This window comes from Poromitra crassiceps (assembly GCF_964638095.1).
Source record: "Poromitra crassiceps genome assembly, chromosome: 9".
Taxonomy (NCBI): Eukaryota; Metazoa; Chordata; class Actinopteri; order Beryciformes; family Melamphaidae; genus Poromitra; species Poromitra crassiceps.
The window spans coordinates 12,925,049-12,944,236 of NC_139630.1; the positions used below are offsets into that span (position 1 = coordinate 12,925,049).

The 19,188-nt window shown below is 43.9% G+C and overlaps 1 protein-coding gene across 1 annotated transcript; it reads right to left on the reverse strand.

The window, feature by feature from the left end:
• Positions 1-377: 377 nt before the first annotated feature.
• LOC310782087 (actin, alpha cardiac muscle-like) lies at positions 378-4,594 on the reverse strand (the record flags this gene model as incomplete). Its single annotated transcript, XM_083642759.1, has 6 exons — positions 378-521; positions 1,016-1,197; positions 2,450-2,641; positions 2,954-3,115; positions 3,692-3,887; positions 4,472-4,594. The coding sequence occupies 6 exons, from the start codon at positions 4,592-4,594 to the stop codon at positions 378-380; spliced, it is 999 nt and encodes a 332-aa protein (XP_083498885.1).
• Positions 4,595-19,188: the final 14,594 nt, after the last annotated feature.

Below are 19,188 nucleotides of genomic sequence, written 5' to 3' on the forward strand. Positions count from 1 at the left end.
TTTGCATGTGAAATTTAACATGTGTCCACATGTTTCAGCGCATGTGTTTTTTTCTGTAAGGGCGGTGTCATGTTTGCAAACTATACCTACTGCACACCAAGACAAACTCTTCACTAACGGCAACAAACCTCCGCAAATACTGTTACAGGGAACTCTTTTTTATCACAACAGTACATGTATATACAGCAAAGGGCACGGTAAAAATGCAGGGCAGGCGGAAAGTCGGTGCGGTCGGACTGGGCTTTCGGTGCTGGTCGGACTGGGCTTTCGGTGCTGGTCGGACTGGGCTTTCGGTGCTGGTCGGAGTGGGCTTTCGGTGCTGGTCGGAGTGGGCTTTCGGTGCTGGTCGGACTGGGCTTTCGGTGCTGGTCGGAGATTTAGAAGCACTTCCTGTGGACGATGGAGGGACCAGCCTCGTCGTACTCCTGCTTGCTGATCCACATCTGCTGGAAGGTGGACAGAGAGGCCAGGATGGAGCCGCCGATCCAGACGGAGTATTTCCTCTCGGGGGGAGCGATGATCTGGAGCGAGGGGAGAGGGGGAGCACGAGTGTGGGTTAGTGGGAGGACCCATGCAGAGTGCATGCTTTTGTTGTGGAACAGTGGTTCTCAAACTTTGTTGGCTTCAGTATACATGTAGGCCCATTCCTGATTTCTGAATCAAAGTAGCCCCTTTGGCCGACTACAACATTTTGCTTCGAAAACTGCAAGTGAAAACTATAGCATATATGATGCAATGATAATTGTAATAATAATAATAATAATAACCAACCTTTTGAAAAATATAAACTTACAAAATAAGAAATGCAGCAAAAGAGTTGCAATCAGTGAGTAGATACATTTTAACGTTTCTTTTATTTCCATAATTTCTTCTTACGTTTTTCCATTTCCCCCATTTCTCTCAAGTACCCCCTGCAGTACCTCCACGTACACCTAGGGGTACGCATACCCCAGTTTGGGAAGCACTGTTGCAGAATAATTCCAGCAAAAGCAATTCAAATGGGCATAAATGTCACCTTGATCTTCATGGTGCTGGGGGCGAGGGCGGTGATCTCCTTCTGCATGCGGTCAGCAATACCGGGGTACATGGTGGTACCGCCGGACAGCACGTTGTTGGCGTACAGGTCCTTGCGGATGTCAATGTCGCACTTCATGATGCTGTTGTAAGCTGTCTCATGGATACCGGCAGACTCCATACCTGTGCAGGTGAGAAGAGGAGAGTCCGTAAGACTTCAGGCCGTAGGCCAGCAGTGTTTCTTTCTTTCTTTAATATATAGTATATAGCTAGTTATTTCATTTTTCTTTTTTTTAATCATTTTGATTACTTTTCAACTTTATTTTGATCTACATTTCAATCTAAGTGATGTCTGCCAGACTGTAAAGATACATTTTTGTTCATATTTGGTATTAATACATTTTAAATGTTATTATTCTTGTTATTAGGCATTGAGCCTTGTTGTTGTTGTTGTATACTTAATGTCAATATTAATTGTTCTGCCTTCCTGAATCTTGATGAGGGAGGGGGAAGTCACCTACTGGCCACTAGGTGGAGTAAGCTCACTACAGAGCAACTCACTGTACACATGGAACATAATCACTTAGAGGCTCTGAGAGGCAGTAACCCTAGCTGCCGAGTGTTGGGTGAAGAGTCATGATGGGGTGACAGAGGGGAGTGTGGAAGAGAGTCACGGGGTGACAGAGGGGAGTGTGGGAGAGAGTGACGGGGTGACAGAGGGGAGTGTGGCAGATTGTGACGGGGTGACAGAGGGGAGTGTGGGAGAGAGTGACGGGGTGACAGAGGGGAGTGTGGCAGAGAGTGACGGGGTGACAGAGGAGAGTGGGGCAGAGAGTGACGGGGTGACAGAGGTGAGTGTAGGAGAGAGTGACGGGGTGACAGAGGAGAGTGTGGGAGAGAGTGACGGGGTGACAGAGGTAAGTGTAGGAGAGAGTGACGGAGGGACAGAGGGGAGTGTGGGAGAGAGTGACGGGGTGACAGAGGAGAGTGTGGCAGAGAGTGATGGGGTGACAGAGGGGAGTGTGGCAGAGAGTGACGGGGTGACATAGGTGAATGTAGGAGAGAGTGACGGGGTGACATAGGTGAATGTAGGAGAGAGTGACGGAGTGACAGAGGGGAGTGCGGGAGAGAGTGACGGAGTGACAGAGGGGAGTGTGGGAGAGAGTGACGGAGTGACAGAGGGGAGTGTGGCAGAGAGTGACGGGGTGACATAGGTGAATGTAGGAGAGAGTGACGGAGTGACAGAGGGGAGTGGGGGAGAGAGTGACGGAGTGACAGAGGGGAGTGTGGGAGAGAGTGACGGAGTGACAGAGGGGAGTGCGGGAGAGAGTGACGGAGTGACATAGGTGAATGTAGGAGAGTGACGGAGTGACAGAGGGGAGTGTGGGAGAGAGTGACGGAGTGACAGAGGGGAGGGGATTGACTGGACACCCACCGATGAAGGAAGGCTGGAACAGGGTCTCTGGGCAGCGGAAGCGCTCGTTGCCGATGGTGATGACCTGGCCGTCGGGCAGCTCGTAGCTCTTCTCTAGGGAGGAGGAGGAGGCGGCAGTGGCCATCTCGTTCTCAAAGTCCAGAGCCACGTAGCACAGCTTCTCCTTGATGTCACGCACGATCTCACGCTCAGCTGGGGGGAGGCAGGTTCACAGAGTGAATCCACTGAGTCTGATACACAAACAATACGTGAACAGCCTCCATTCCTTTTCTGAACCAGACATTAAAGAGTGTCGTGCGTCTTTCTTTTTGAATGAATTTACATTTTGGGCTCACGAACATACCCCAAAAATTAATACAATTCATTTCACATATATCCCCAATTGCTATATACCCCCCTCCCACATATGAATGCAATGTGGTCTCCTTGCACCAACTTGCACCATGATCTAGTTTAGATGACCTGAGTATAAACATGGTTCTCCTCATGGTAAGGCCTACTTACCGGTGGTGACGAAGGAGTAGCCACGCTCAGTCAGGATCTTCATCAGGTAGTCGGTCAGGTCGCGGCCGGCCAGGTCCAGACGCATGATGGCGTGCGGCAGAGCGTAACCCTCATAGATGGGCACGTTGTGGGTCACGCCGTCACCAGAGTCCAGCACGATACCTGGCAGGACAAAAACAGCAGCTTGATCAGGATGATAGACGACAACACAGAAGAAGAACTTCACAATTCCAATCTCATCCTTTTGTAGCCCTGACTGCGCACACTAGCCAGTCCCTCCAGGATTTCGCTGAATTTTTGGGTGATTGTTGCCATCGAAATGCGTGATTTTGCTGCGGTTTTTCCTGCAATGCAATTTGCTAAGTTTTATGTGATTATTTTGCTGTAAAATTGTGTCTGTAAAACTGTAAAAAAATGCAAGTTGAAGGGGGACAAATTGTGACTTTTTTTTCTGAACTACTACATAATGGCAACTTTTCCCCAAACTTGTAATGCAATTTGTGAAGTCTTATGTGTGTGTTTTTTCCTGTATGATTGCAGGAACTGGCAAAAATTGCCGTTTGCTGCAGATAAATCGCGGGAATATTGAACAATTGCAAATCCCCGCAAATATTGCGGAGATTGGTTGGGTTTGCATTCATTATTGCTATGGCAAAATCACAATTTCCTGGCGGAACTCTACCCTGTTGTACTGTGTTATGGTCAAGGAGTTTAAATTCTTAGTGGACAGAGACTCACCGGTGGTATGACCGAACGCGTACAGAGACAGCACGGCCTGGATGGCCACATACATGGCGGGAACGTTGAAGGTCTCAAACATGATCTGAGTCATCTTCTCTCTGTTGGCCTTGGGGTTGAGGGGGGCCTCAGTCAGCAGGGTGGGGTGCTCCTCTGGGGCCACACGCAGCTCATTGTAGAAGGTGTGGTGCCAGATCTGTGAGATGGAGGCAAGGGAGAGGACGCTGTCAACGACTGAGTGTGATAAAGCGAGCATAAAAGGAAAACGTGGATTGAGCTCCTATGATTTGTTTTGGATGTTTGTCTTTTTATCAAGTTTTTTCAGATATTTTTCTCCCATTTTCTTCCTTATCTGTCCTTGGCCAATTCCCCCTGCAGTCCCGGTCATTGCTCCGCCCCCCTCTGCTGATCCAGGGAGCGCCGTAGACTAGCACATAATGCTTCCACATGTGCAGTCGCCAGCCACTTCTTTTCACCCGACAGCGAGGAGTTTCACCAGCAGGATGTAGCCCATGGGAGGATTGCGCTATTCCCCCCAGTTCCCCTCCCCCCGAACTGGCACCCCAACCTCCTAGAGGAGGCGTTAGCACAGCGACCAGGACTCATACCCCACCGGCTTCCCACCCACGACCAATTGTGTCTGTAGGAACGTCTGACCAGGCCGAAAGTACCGCTGTCGGGAATTGAACCTGCGTCTCCGCAGTGCATGGCGGGTGAGTGCTTTTACCTCAACACTACCCAGACACCGGTTAAGAACCTTCTTGCATCCCTGTTTCTCACCTTCTCCATGTCGTCCCAGTTGGTGATGATGCCGTGCTCGATGGGGTACTTCAGAGTGAGGATACACCTCTTGCTCTGGGCCTCGTCTCCCACGTAGCTGTCCTTCTGACCCATGCCCACCATCACACACTGCCAACAATGCAAACACATGGTCAGACTCTCAGCAACACGTAAGGACAGGGCTGATTTCACTCAGCATCCGAATCCCTCACGAGCGCACAGCCCATTGCACTATGAACTGTAGACCCTTTTCCCCAACAGCCATTTTGTGTTTCAATGATTCTTTCCAGCAACTTCCATTCCATATAGGCCGAACTGTGGTTATATATTCCACTATCTATAGGAAACCCCTAAGCAGGAATACTATCCTTAGGGCTGATAGTAATCACCCCAAGAATCTAATAAAAAATATACCGGTGCGTCAATTTTTACGTCTCCGCAGAAACTGTACAACAGAGACAGAATTTAAAAATAAATCAATAGATATGAGACAACGTTTTCTGAGTAGAGGCTATCTGGAGCATGACATCAATTCTGCCTATCAAAGGGCTTCATGCACAGATAGATCCACCCTACTGGTTAAAAAACGACGACAAACGCCCTCCCGACTCTGTTTTGTTACAGACTATTCTCCTGTGGCAGGAGAGCTCAGAAGCGCTGTTTTAAAACACTGGCGGGTTCTGGCAGTCAACCCTGCCATGAAAGGCATTTGTTCTGAGCCTCCCCTTATAACCTTTAGAAAATCTCGTTCAATTAAAGACAGGTTAGTACATAGCCTTATGAAACCTGCCCCGCGACCCACCTGGTTACCAAACCCACCTTTTGGTTTTTTTAGATGCGGCAACTGTGTTCATTGTTCCAACTCGAGTGACTCCAAAACATTCTCACACCCACGTACAGGTAAAAAGTATAAAATAAAATAATTTATTAATTGCAATTCTACACATGTTATTTATATTTTAAATGTCCATGTGGACAATTATACGTCGGCCAAACAAAACGCGCCCTCAAATTGCGCATAGCTGAACACAAAACAGCAATCCGCACTGGTAATATGGATTACGCAATTGCGTGTCACTACCTGCACTTTAATCATGGATCTCCGGCCTCTCTAAAATTTTGGGGAATTGAAAAAATTACGTCATCCCCTAGAGGCGAAGACATGATAAAAAAACTACTTTGCAGAGAAGCGTTTTGGATTACACAATTGAACACAGTTGAACCTTTAGGTCTGAATGAGGAATTAAACCTCACCTGTTTCCTTTAGTCTCATGTTGGTATATAAAGTAATGCCCATTTCCTATATGTCTTTTGTATAACTATGTTTTAATGAATTAAGAATTGATGGTTGTTTTCGTATGTTTCTCAAATTTATGATGGGTAGGTTTTTTATTTTTATTGTTATAAACCTGAATTAACTTTTATTTGTGCATTGTTAATTGGAGCTTACACTGACTGACATATTTCTCCTTCTTTTAACTCCAGGTGGAAACCCCGCCGTCCTGCACATAGTGGTCCCTCCCATCACTCCCTATCCCTCTCCCATCCTTATAATAAAACTTTATTTTGTTGATGGCTTTTATGGGGGTTTTATTATTATTGTGATTAACTTATTACTATTTACATATCACTGTAAATCTGTCTTTATGGAAAATGTATTCGGTTTCTTGTAGAATATTACTCTAAATGAATTATCATTTCTGTCAATTAACTCATTCACCGCCAGTTTAGGACTGCCAATATTTAGCACAGGCCAAAGATTTTCATAATTGTTGGTCATCTTTCAAGACCCACAGTAAATTATCTATTAGCACCAGAGTGATTTGCAATACCTCAAAATGAAGATGTACGTCTCTGGGTTCACCAGGGAAAAAAAAGTGAGCTTTTAGCATGTTCTGTACTCTACTTATAGCCATTTATATACACCCTGTTTTCACCCAAAATGTCTCTCTGAGAAAAGAAATTGCAGAAAATGGCATTTATGTAAAGCACACAATATCATGCAGAACTCGCTCTCAATTCTTTTATTTTGAACTGTATTGACATCAGACATGTAAATATTATTCGTTAGGACACAAATGATATATATATATATATATATATATACACATGAAGTGCTTTTTTTTTACATTCAACAATACAGTTTACTTGGTGTGAGTGAGTGTGCAGACAGACAGACAGACAGACAGACACACCGACAGACAGACAGACAGACAGACAGACAGACAGACAGACACACACACACACACACACACACACACACACACACACACACACACACGATCCCCCTTTTAGATTTCTAACCCCACATAGGATAAGCAATAACCACGCCCTGTGGCGCTGGGATTGGCCAGGAGCAACACTGGAGGGCACGCAGCCCAGCGATTTCATGAACCAACTGAATAGCTCTTGAGAAAGGACAGCGGGCTGCTGTGACTGCCGCTTCTGCCTTGTGTGTTTATTTTGTTTTGTTCTGGTCCACCAGTCCTCGTCCATGTCTCCCTGTCATATCCTCCCTGCTATCTGATCGTTCCCGTTTTCCCCTCGGCTATTCAACACGTCCTCACCGCCCTCGCAAACTGATCGATCATTTCCTCATTCCTCCGATGATCAAACACATCTCTTGATTACTTTCTCCCGTTTTCTCCCGGCTGGCACAGAGGAAGGCGACTCCAGCTCGTGCAGCGCGCCGAGGCGCGTTTCAATGGCGTTTCTCCTGTCTGCACAAGGAAGCGTTACCCGTTTTCTGCTTTTCCTCTTGCTCAATTTCAAAACAACAGCTGCGGTATGTGTTTGTTCACGTGTTGTCTTAGATGCTAGGGACCTGATACCATGTGACAGGCTGGGGAAGTGTTTTAACTATGCGCTGCACGAATAAAAACAAAAACACGTCAAACACGTCATTGGCCCTCTGGGCTATTCCTGATAACACGTCAAAGACGTCATTGGCCCTGAATGAGTTAAGGGGACGCAAGTGGAAACGGGTCCAGTCATTTTCCGCGACAGCGGTCCTTCAATCATGGGCGAGGAGTAGCCTACACACGTTGCTTAATGTTCCAGCGGGCATAATCTAATCATTCGCGCACATTAAAGCAAACTGGCGAAATGATCTTGTGATAGCCTAATAATAAGAGCAGTATGTCAGCTTGCTGATTTCCGAAGGCAACCCCGGACACATCAAACTAAGCCAGTCTGTAAAAAGTGCTTCAACGCGACGCAGGTGAACGGATAAACATCGAACCAGCAACTATTTCTCTCAGACACGGATCCCAACTTCTTCAAAGTGCATCATCTAATCATTCGCGCACATCAAAGCAAACTACTTCCACATTTCGCTTCGTGCATTTGCTTTCTCTACATACATACAAGCGTTGAGCAGCTTGCAAGCCTTTCTCGCTGTGTCTGTCCGTGGCTGCTGCTCTCGAGCAGAGAGGGGAGGGGGTAAATCGGCTGTGTTTATTACGCTGGCGGCTTGACGCTGCTCTTAAGTCAAACGAGTGTGATTTATTGTGTGACAACTGACAAGCGAACTTATTTCGAGTTTTGCCGACCCCCCAAATAAGCTCCCCCCTCCCCCCCAACATACAGGCAAATTCGCTGATAGATTCCCACATGCGCGAGCCGAAGTGTGAAGGGAAATGTCCGATATTGACTTACAGGTAATTTTCCGGTACGCATGTGGGAAAACGGCTAGAGGAACATGCAATCAAAAACAACTGCAGAATGCAAAACAGTATGCAATACAGTGTACAGTGCAGGTTAGGTACAGACGGCTAGTGCAAAAAAAAAAGTGCACGATGCATTAAAGTGTCTGGTGCATTAAAAGACCATATAATATAACTATGCATGTCAAGAAAGTCACAGTTTGTCCTGAAACTGAAACGTAAGGTTTCGTTTTGTCAATCAACTACATGTCGCACATTATACGTCACACCATCAACAACAATGGACTGGCAGGAGAGACGTCACTTACGCAACTGGTTGTGCGTAGTCTTTCTGATTTATAACTTATAGTGCCACAGTTTTACCACAAACTGCGAGTTTCTCGACTTGCAGAGTTATCATTGACAAACATGACGTGTACTCCCGTGGCACAATTCAAACGGGATCAAAAAGCGCATCGCTCCATTCACCGCCACCATTCATATTTTTCACACACTGGCACAGGGAGAAAAGCAGGAAGTGACGTTCACTTTGGCGAGAGAGAGAGAGAGAGAGAGAGAGAGAGAGAGAGACTTACAGGAGAAGAGTCTGTGATCCTTTGAACTGCAGCCTGGTTCAGGTCTGTCTTTATAACCTGAGACTCTGGACTCTGGACTGATTGACTTTCTTCATGAAGAGGAGGCTCCAGTCTGAGGCTTGTTTCTTGGAAACAGTGTGACTTCCCCTCTACAGCGTGCACGGCTGATAATGCCTTCACACTAACCTGGGAAAGAAAAAAGAGAAAACACCAAACTAAACAGGGGATATCAGGCCTTGATCAGACAGGATGCGATTTGTAGGCTTGAAAATGCAAGACACCGCCCTGTCTGGATTTAGAGAAGCTGGCAGAGGTGCTGGAGGGATGCTTTTGTCAAAGCCAGCTATTGTGACTTAGCAAAGTTATTACCTACAGTGATATATTTTATTTTTATTTTTATTTTTATTTACTGTAATAATTTGACCAACTCAAGATGTGGTGGAAGATACATTTAATTTGATTGAGGATGCACTGGCAGGTGTTAATTGTGTGATTTGTCTTGTGATTTGTTTGTATAGCTATTTTCACACATGAACTCCGGATCAGGTGAGGGTTACTCCTCACTGAGCCTGCCCCGGATGATACGTGAAGTGTACCCTTTCACACATGAGGCATGTTGCATTCACACATGAGTAGCACCTCCGCAGAGTTTGTAAAGTAGAGAGGGGGCGGGGGTGGGGGAATTTGGGCATGACCACACAATGGGGAGTTGTGAAAACTAAAAATACATAATGGGCGATAACTGCCTAACGTTCACGGCATATAATCGTTTGCGCATAACGTTAGTAAGTAATGAATTAAACAACCCTACAACTCACGCCCAGATGCATCGATTTCCTCGAGTCGCAACCACTACAAACAAAACAGGTCTTTGCTATGTTCAGTCCTAAAATGCATCAAAGCTACTAGAATTATACAGAATACAGGAAGCTAGACGTTTTTACCTTCAAAATAAAACAAATGTTCTATTACTTAGTAACAAAAAATCAGAATGTCGACTCACTACGGGTTAAAATTGACTTTTCGAAGGGAGCAGATATTCTTCCAGTTTATCTCCGTTCTGTATCTTTCGAAACACACACACAAAAACATTACACGTGCATTTACTTTATTTAATTGCCATTATTGCGAAGGTTATACCCGGAAGTTTTCGTTTTATACTGCCTGACTTGACGCTACTTGGAATTTGTGGTTCTGCCATTGAATCTTCACAAACGCTGTGTAAACGTTAAATCAAAGACATGAACGCAACCAGATCCAGATAGCCTACCTAGCGATGTCCAATACTGGGAAGCGGGACGACCCTCGCGTCCAAAAATGCTTATTAAATGTGTGTGCTGTGCGAAGCAGACATGAAATCAGATCAGAGCCATGAGCCTTTCAATCCAGCAATCCAGCAACATGTTGGCTGTCGCACACGGAGCAGGTTTGAGCTTCATTTGGAAACCAAATGGTATGTGTTTTTTGCTCGCTCATTCACATCGACTATTTATATAATAATAATCTGTCACGATGTCTCTGTCCTCATGCACTCACGAGCTGACTACTTCACGGAGCTCTGGAGGGGGGGGGGGGGGGGACAATCCGCTCCTGCGACTACGGCTGGGGCTACACTTCCCTCCGGATAGGAGGAGGCTCCGCGGGAGCGCGCATGAGCCACATGCACACATTCACACATGACAGCCATCCGCATGGCCTCTAGATAACTCCTGAATTCCAAACATGTGTGAAAGCAGCTTATGTTTTGTTCCTGGGCTATAAAGTAGGTCACCGTCCTGGATGTTGCCTAATGCAGAGGTTCTCAAATGTTTTTCAGCCAAGGACCCCTTACAAGATAGAAAAGATACTGGGGACCCCCTCATTCTGATTTGTGATTTTGGGCTAAGCTTAGCCTAATTGTTTCCACTGTAACGTGTTTGACTTTTAAATTGATAGGTTTGTTAGATTAGAATGGCAGTGGTCTCGTCGTCGTCACACATGTTTGGTCTTTATTTGGCTGGTCTTCTGCAGGGGGACAGGGACAGAGACAGGGGACAGGGACAGATGCCACATTAGTTTGTGTGCTTCAACACTGCTGCTGTGAGCTATTCATAGGAATGCAAGTTCCTTCTTCCTGCCTTGTAGGTGCCATTTGACAGTACATCACTGAGCACTGTCTTCAAGGCTGTTCCCTTCGGTTTTGCGCATGCTCTGGGAGGCCATGGTGACTATTTGGGGGGGGGGGGGGGGGACAAAAAAACTCTCTCTGATGGTTATCATCAAGCAATAATGCCCCCCGATCATGTTTAAATGTCATAATATGTGAGAACAAGCTTAATTGACAGAAATGATAATTCATTTAGAGTAATATTCTACAAGAAACCGAATACATTTTCCATAAAGACAGATTTACAGTGATATGTAAATAGTAATAAGTTAATCACAATAATAATAAAACCCCCATAAAAGCCATCAACAAAATAAAGTTTTATTATAAGGATGGGAGAGGGATAGGGAGTGATGGGAGGGACCACTATGTGCAGGATGGCGGGGTTTCCACCTGGAGTTAAAAGGAGGAGAAATATGTCAGTCAGTGTAAGCTCCAATTAACAATGCACAAATAAAAGTAAATTCAGGTCTATAACAATAAAAATAAAAAACCTACCCATCATAAATTTGAGAAACATACGAAAACAACCATCAATTCTTAATTCATTAAAACATAGTTATACAAAAGACATATAGGAAATGGGCATTACTTTATATACCAACATGAGACTAAAGGAAACAGGTGAGGTTTAATTCCTCCTAAAGGTTCAACTGTGTTCAATTGTGTAATCCAAAACGCTTCTCTGCAAAGTAGTTTTTTTTATCATGTCTTCGCCTCTAGGGGATGACGTAATTTTTTCAATTCTCCAAAATTTTAGAGAGGCTGGATATCCATGATTAAAGTGCAGGTAGTGACGCGCAATTGCGTAATCCATATTACCAGTGCGGATTGCTGTTTTGTGTTCAGCTATGCGCAATTTGAGGGCGCGTTTTGTTTGGCCGACGTATAATTGTCCACATGGACATTTAAAATATAAATAACATGTGTAGAATTGCAATTAATAAATTATTTTATTTTATACTTTTTACCTGTACGTGGGTGTGAGAATGTTTTGGAGTCACTCGAGTTGGAACAATGAACACAGTTGCCGCATCTAAAAAAACCAAAAGGTGGGTTTGGTAACCAGGTGGGTCGCGGGGCAGGTTTCATAAGGCTATGTACTAACCTGTCTTTAATTGAACGAGATTTTCTAAAGGTTATAAGGGGAGGCTCAGAACAAATGCCTTTCATGGCAGGGTTGACTGCCAGAACCCGCCAGTGTTTTAAAACAGCGCTTCTGAGCTCTCCTGCCACAGGAGAATAGTCTGTAACAAAACAGAGTCGGGAGGGCGTTTGTCGTCGTTTTTTAACCAGTAGGGTGGATCTATCTGTGCATGAAGCCCTTTGATAGGCAGAATTGATGTCATGCTCCAGATAGCCTCTACTCAGAAAACGTTGTCTCATATCTATTGATTTATTTTTAAATTCTGTCTCTGTTGTACAGTTTCTGCGGAGACGTAAAAATTGACGCACCGGTATATTTTTTATTAGATTCTTGGGGTGATTACTATCAGCCCTAAGGATAGTATTCCTGCTTAGGGGTTTCCTATAGATAGTGGAATGTAATATATTATCATTGCCCTTGTAAATGGTCAAATCCAGGAAGTTAATTTTATCCAAACCAATTTCATGAGTAAAGGACAGAAAAGTTGACATAGAATTGATATACTCTATGAAGGCATTTAATTCAGTTGAGGTACCATTCCATATCATGAATATATCACCTGCGCCATATGGAAATCTTTGAGAGGAAGGGATTGTTATTATAAATATATTTCTCCTCCCAGAAACCCATCACTAGACAGGCATAAGATGGCGAAAAAGAACTGCCCATGCTTACACCTTGGCTCTGAAGAAAAAAGGAACCAGCATATTGAAAGAAATCTTTTGACAAAATAAGTTCAGTGAGAGTTAATAGAAATTCATTGGGGGGCAAAATACCTTCAGGGCGAGTATTTAAATAGTGCGTCAAAGCCTGCAAACCCATGTTGTGGGGGATACAAGTGTACAGACTTTGCACATCTAAAGTTACCAACATCATGTTTGGTTGACAAGGAAAATTAGCTATCACTTTAAGAATATCGGTGGTGTCTCCTAGGTATGAAGGGAGCTCCAACACATGTTTTTTAATAAAAAAGTCAACATATTGGGACAAAGGTTCCGTTAGACAGCCAATACTAGAGACAATAGGACGAAAAGGAGGGTTAGCTAAAGATTTATGTATTTTAGGAAGGCCATAAAAAGCTGAACAAATAGGGTACTTCACTGTTAGAAATGCTTTCTCTTTATCAGTGATCCAACCTCTAGAGAAGGTAGTTTCTAAATAGGAGTCAATTTCCTCTTTGATGCGTTCAGTCGGATTCGAGGTGAGAGGAGTGTAATTATTTCTGTCTCTAAGTAACAGTTTAATTCCTCTATCATACTGTTCATGACTTAAAATGACAGTAGATCCCCCCTTATCAGCAGGTCTGATAATTATATCAGATCTACTTTCCAAGTTTTGTAAACCTTTAAATTGATTTTTAGACAGATTGTTATTATTATGCCTTCTTTTTTTGCAAATAATATCAAATTCATTTTGTAAAAGGTTTTTATAGGTTACAATGGCTGGATTCAGGTTGGAAGATGGTAAAAATCTCGATTTCTTTTTAAGGTGTGGCTTCCCCATTTTCTATATTCGCCGTTTGCATATCCCTACTTAATCCATTACTATTTGTAAGGGCATTTGTTCTAGGAGAATTTTAAAATGTCCATGTGGACAATTATACGTCGGCCAAACAAAACGCGCCCTCAAATTGCGCATAGCTGAACACAAAACAGCAATCCGCACTGGTAATATGGATTACGCAATTGCGTGTCACTACCTGCACTTTAATCATGGATCTCCGGCCTCTCTAAAATTTTGGGGAATTGAAAAAATTACGTCATCCCCTAGAGGCGAAGACATGATAAAAAAACTACTTTGCAGAGAAGCGTTTTGGATTACACAATTGAACACAGTTGAACCTTTAGGTCTGAATGAGGAATTAAACCTCACCTGTTTCCTTTAGTCTCATGTTGGTATATAAAGTAATGCCCATTTCCTATATGTCTTTTGTATAACTATGTTTTAATGAATTAAGAATTGATGGTTGTTTTCGTATGTTTCTCAAATTTATGATGGGTAGGTTTTTTATTTTTATTGTTATAAACCTGAATTAACTTTTATTTGTGCATTGTTAATTGGAGCTTACACTGACTGACATATTTCTCCTCCTTTTAACTCCAGGTGGAAACCCCGCCGTCCTGCACATAGTGGTCCCTCCCATCACTCCCTATCCCTCTCCCATCCTTATAATAAAACTTTATTTTGTTGATGGCTTTTATGGGGGTTTTATTATTATTGTGATTAACTTATTACTATTTACATATCACTGTAAATCTGTCTTTATGGAAAATGTATTCGGTTTCTTGTAGAATATTACTCTAAATGAATTATCATTTCTGTCAATTAACTCATTCACCGCCAGTTTAGGACTGCCAATATTTAGCACAGGCCAAAGATTTTCATAATTGTTGGTCATCTTTCAAGACCCACAGTAAATTATCTATTAGCACCAGAGTGATTTGCAATACCTCAAAATGAAGATGTACGTCTCTGGGTTCACCAGGGAAAAAAAAGTGAGCTTTTAGCATGTTCTGTACTCTACTTATAGCCATTTATATACACCCTGTTTTCACCCAAAATGTCTCTCTGAGAAAAGAAATTGCAGAAAATGGCATTTATGTAAAGCACACAATATCATGCAGAACTCGCTCTCAATTCTTTTATTTTGAACTGTATTGACATCAGACATGTAAATATTATTCGTTAGGACACAAATGATATATATATATATATATATATATACACATGAAGTGCTTTTTTTTTACATTCAACAATACAGTTTACTTGGTGTGAGTGAGTGTGCAGACAGACAGACAGACAGACACACCGACAGACAGACAGACAGACAGACAGACAGACAGACAGACACACACACACACACACACACACACACACACGATCCCCCTTTTAGATTTCTAACCCCACATAGGATAAGCAATAACCACGCCCTGTGGCGCTGGGATTGGCCAGGAGCAACACTGGAGGGCACGCAGCCCAGCGATTTCATGAACCAACTGAATAGCTCTTGAGAAAGGACAGCGGGCTGCTGTGACTGCCGCTTCTGCCTTGTGTGTTTATTTTGTTTTGTTCTGGTCCACCAGTCCTCGTCCATGTCTCCCTGTCATATCCTCCCTGCTATCTGATCGTTCCCGTTTTCCCCTCGGCTATTCAACACGTCCTCACCGCCCTCGCAAACTGATCGATCATTTCCTCATTCCTCCGATGATCAAACACATCTCTTGATTACTTTCTCCCGTTTTCTCCCGGCTGGCACAGAGGAAGGCGACTCCAGCTCGTGCAGCGCGCCGAGGCGCGTTTCAATGGCGTTTCTCCTGTCTGCACAAGGAAGCGTTACCCGTTTTCTGCTTTTCCTCTTGCTCAATTTCAAAACAACAGCTGCGGTATGTGTTTGTTCACGTGTTGTCTTAGATGCTAGGGACCTGATACCATGTGACAGGCTGGGGAAGTGTTTTAACTATGCGCTGCACGAATAAAAACAAAAACACGTCAAACACGTCATTGGCCCTCTGGGCTATTCCTGATAACACGTCAAAGACGTCATTGGCCCTGAATGAGTTAAGGGGACGCAAGTGGAAACGGGTCCAGTCATTTTCCGCGACAGCGGTCCTTCAATCATGGGCGAGGAGTAGCCTACACACGTTGCTTAATGTTCCAGCGGGCATAATCTAATCATTCGCGCACATTAAAGCAAACTGGCGAAATTATCTTGTGATAGCCTAATAATAAGAGCAGTATGTCAGCTTGCTGATTTCCGAAGGCAACCCCGGACACATCAAACTAAGCCAGTCTGTAAAAAGTGCTTCAACGCGACGCAGGTGAACGGATAAACATCGAACCAGCAACTATTTCTCTCAGACACGGATCCCAACTTCTTCAAAGTGCATCATCTAATCATTCGCGCACATCAAAGCAAACTACTTCCACATTTCGCTTCGTGCATTTGCTTTCTCTACATACATACAAGCGTTGAGCAGCTTGCAAGCCTTTCTCGCTGTGTCTGTCCGTGGCTGCTGCTCTCGAGCAGAGAGGGGAGGGGGTAAATCGGCTGTGTTTATTACGCTGGCGGCTTGACGCTGCTCTTAAGTCAAACGAGTGTGATTTATTGTGTGACAACTGACAAGCGAACTTATTTCGAGTTTTGCCGACCCCCCAAATAAGCTCCCCCCTCCCCCCCAACATACAGGCAAATTCGCTGATAGATTCCCACATGCGCGAGCCGAAGTGTGAAGGGAAATGTCCGATATTGACTTACAGGTAATTTTCCGGTACGCATGTGGGAAAACGGCTAGAGGAACATGCAATCAAAAACAACTGCAGAATGCAAAACAGTATGCAATACAGTGTACAGTGCAGGTTAGGTACAGACGGCTAGTGCAAAAAAAAAAGTGCACGATGCATTAAAGTGTCTGGTGCATTAAAAGACCATATAATATAACTATGCATGTCAAGAAAGTCACAGTTTGTCCTGAAACTGAAACGTAAGGTTTCGTTTTGTCAATCAACTACATGTCGCACATTATACGTCACACCATCAACAACAATGGACTGGCAGGAGAGACGTCACTTACGCAACTGGTTGTGCGTAGTCTTTCTGATTTATAACTTATAGTGCCACAGTTTTACCACAAACTGCGACTTTCTCGACTTGCAGAGTTATCATTGACAAACATGACGTGTACTCCCGTGGCACAATTCAAACGGGATCAAAAAGCGCATCGCTCCATTCACCGCCACCATTCATATTTTTCACACACTGGCACAGGGAGAAAAGCAGGAAGTGACGTTCACTTTGGCGAGAGAGAGAGAGAGAGAGAGAGAGAGAGAGAGACTTACAGGAGAAGAGTCTGTGATCCTTTGAACTGCAGCCTGGTTCAGGTCTGTCTTTATAACCTGAGACTCTGGACTCTGGACTGATTGACTTTCTTCATGAAGAGGAGGCTCCAGTCTGAGGCTTGTTTCTTGGAAACAGTGTGACTTCCCCTCTACAGCGTGCACGGCTGATAATGCCTTCACACTAACCTGGGAAAGAAAAAAGAGAAAACACCAAACTAAACAGGGGATATCAGGCCTTGATCAGACAGGATGCGATTTGTAGGCTTGAAAATGCAAGACACCGCCCTGTCTGGATTTAGAGAAGCTGGCAGAGGTGCTGGAGGGATGCTTTTGTCAAAGCCAGCTATTGTGACTTAGCAAAGTTATTACCTACAGTGATATATTTTATTTTTATTTTTATTTTTATTTACTGTAATAATTTGACCAACTCAAGATGTGGTGGAAGATACATTTAATTTGATTGAGGATGCACTGGCAGGTGTTAATTGTGTGATTTGTCTTGTGATTTGTTTGTATAGCTATTTTCACACATGAACTCCGGATCAGGTGAGGGTTACTCCTCACTGAGCCTGCCCCGGATGATACGTGAAGTGTACCCTTTCACACATGAGGCATGTTGCATTCACACATGAGTAGCACCTCCGCAGAGTTTGTAAAGTAGAGAGGGGGCGGGGGTGGGGGAATTTGGGCATGACCACACAATGGGGAGTTGTGAAAACTAAAAATACATAATGGGCGATAACTGCCTAACGTTCACGGCATATAATCGTTTGCGCATAACGTTAGTAAGTAATGAATTAAACAACCCTACAACTCACGCCCAGATGCATCGATTTCCTCGAGTCGCAACCACTACAAACAAAACAGGTCTTTGCTATGTTCAGTCCTAAAATGCATCAAAGCTACTAGAATTATACAGAATACAGGAAGCTAGACGTTTTTACCTTCAAAATAAAACAAATGTTCTATTACTTAGTAACAAAAAATCAGAATGTCGACTCACTACGGGTTAAAATTGACTTTTCGAAGGGAGCAGATATTCTTCCAGTTTATCTCCGTTCTGTATCTTTCGAAACACACACACAAAAACATTACACGTGCATTTACTTTATTTAATTGCCATTATTGCGAAGGTTATACCCGGAAGTTTTCGTTTTATACTGCCTGACTTGACGCTACTTGGAATTTGTGGTTCTGCCATTGAATCTTCACAAACGCTGTGTAAACGTTAAATCAAAGACATGAACGCAACCAGATCCAGATAGCCTACCTAGCGATGTCCAATACTGGGAAGCGGGACGACCCTCGCGTCCAAAAATGCTTATTAAATGTGTGTGCTGTGCGAAGCAGACATGAAATCAGATCAGAGCCATGAGCCTCGACTATTTATATAATAATAATCTGTCACGATGTCTCTGTCCTCATGCACTCACGAGCTGACTACTTCACGGAGCTCTGGAGGGGGGGGGGGGGGACAATCCGCTCCTGCGACTACGGCTGGGGCTACACTTCCCTCCGGATAGGAGGAGGCTCCGCGGGAGCGCGCATGAGCCACATGCACACATTCACACATGACAGCCATCCGCATGGCCTCTAGATAACTCCTGAATTCCAAACATGTGTGAAAGCAGCTTATGTTTTGTTCCTGGGCTATAAAGTAGGTCACCGTCCTGGATGTTGCCTAATGCAGAGGTTCTCAAATGTTTTTCAGCCAAGGACCCCTTACAAGATAGAAAAGATACTGGGGACCCCCTCATTCTGATTTGTGATTTTGGGCTAAGCTTAGCCTAATTGTTTCCACTGTAACGTGTTTGACTTTTAAATTGATAGGTTTGTTAGATTAGAATGTAATCCATGAACCATTTTAGATTTCAAGCATAAAATAATTTCGTTGAACTATGAAGCTTTTGCAACAACAAAAAGTTGTTGCAAAAAAAGTTGTTGCAAAAAAAAAATTCGCGGACCCCCTTACAAAGTGCCGCGGACCCCAGGGGGTCCCTGGACCCCCATTTGAGAACCAATGGCCTAATGTACCCCTCCCCACTCCTTCTCCCCTCTCTACCCTACCCCTCTCCCTATTCCCAGAGGTCCACAATGGAAATAAGCCTTTTGGCTTTATTGTGTTTTTAACCTCGATGATTTTTAATTGTATGTATTCTTGCTGGGCAGAGATGTATACATATATTTTTTTAAATTGTCAAATAAATGTGTGACACCCGCTGGTAATTTGAATACAATCTCGCCGAGGTCATTTTTCTGTTTTTTGCAGATTATGAAACTACAGACTGTAAGCTTTCAAATGCTGTGTCACACATCGAAATCTGAAAATTATTTAAGAAGATATACTC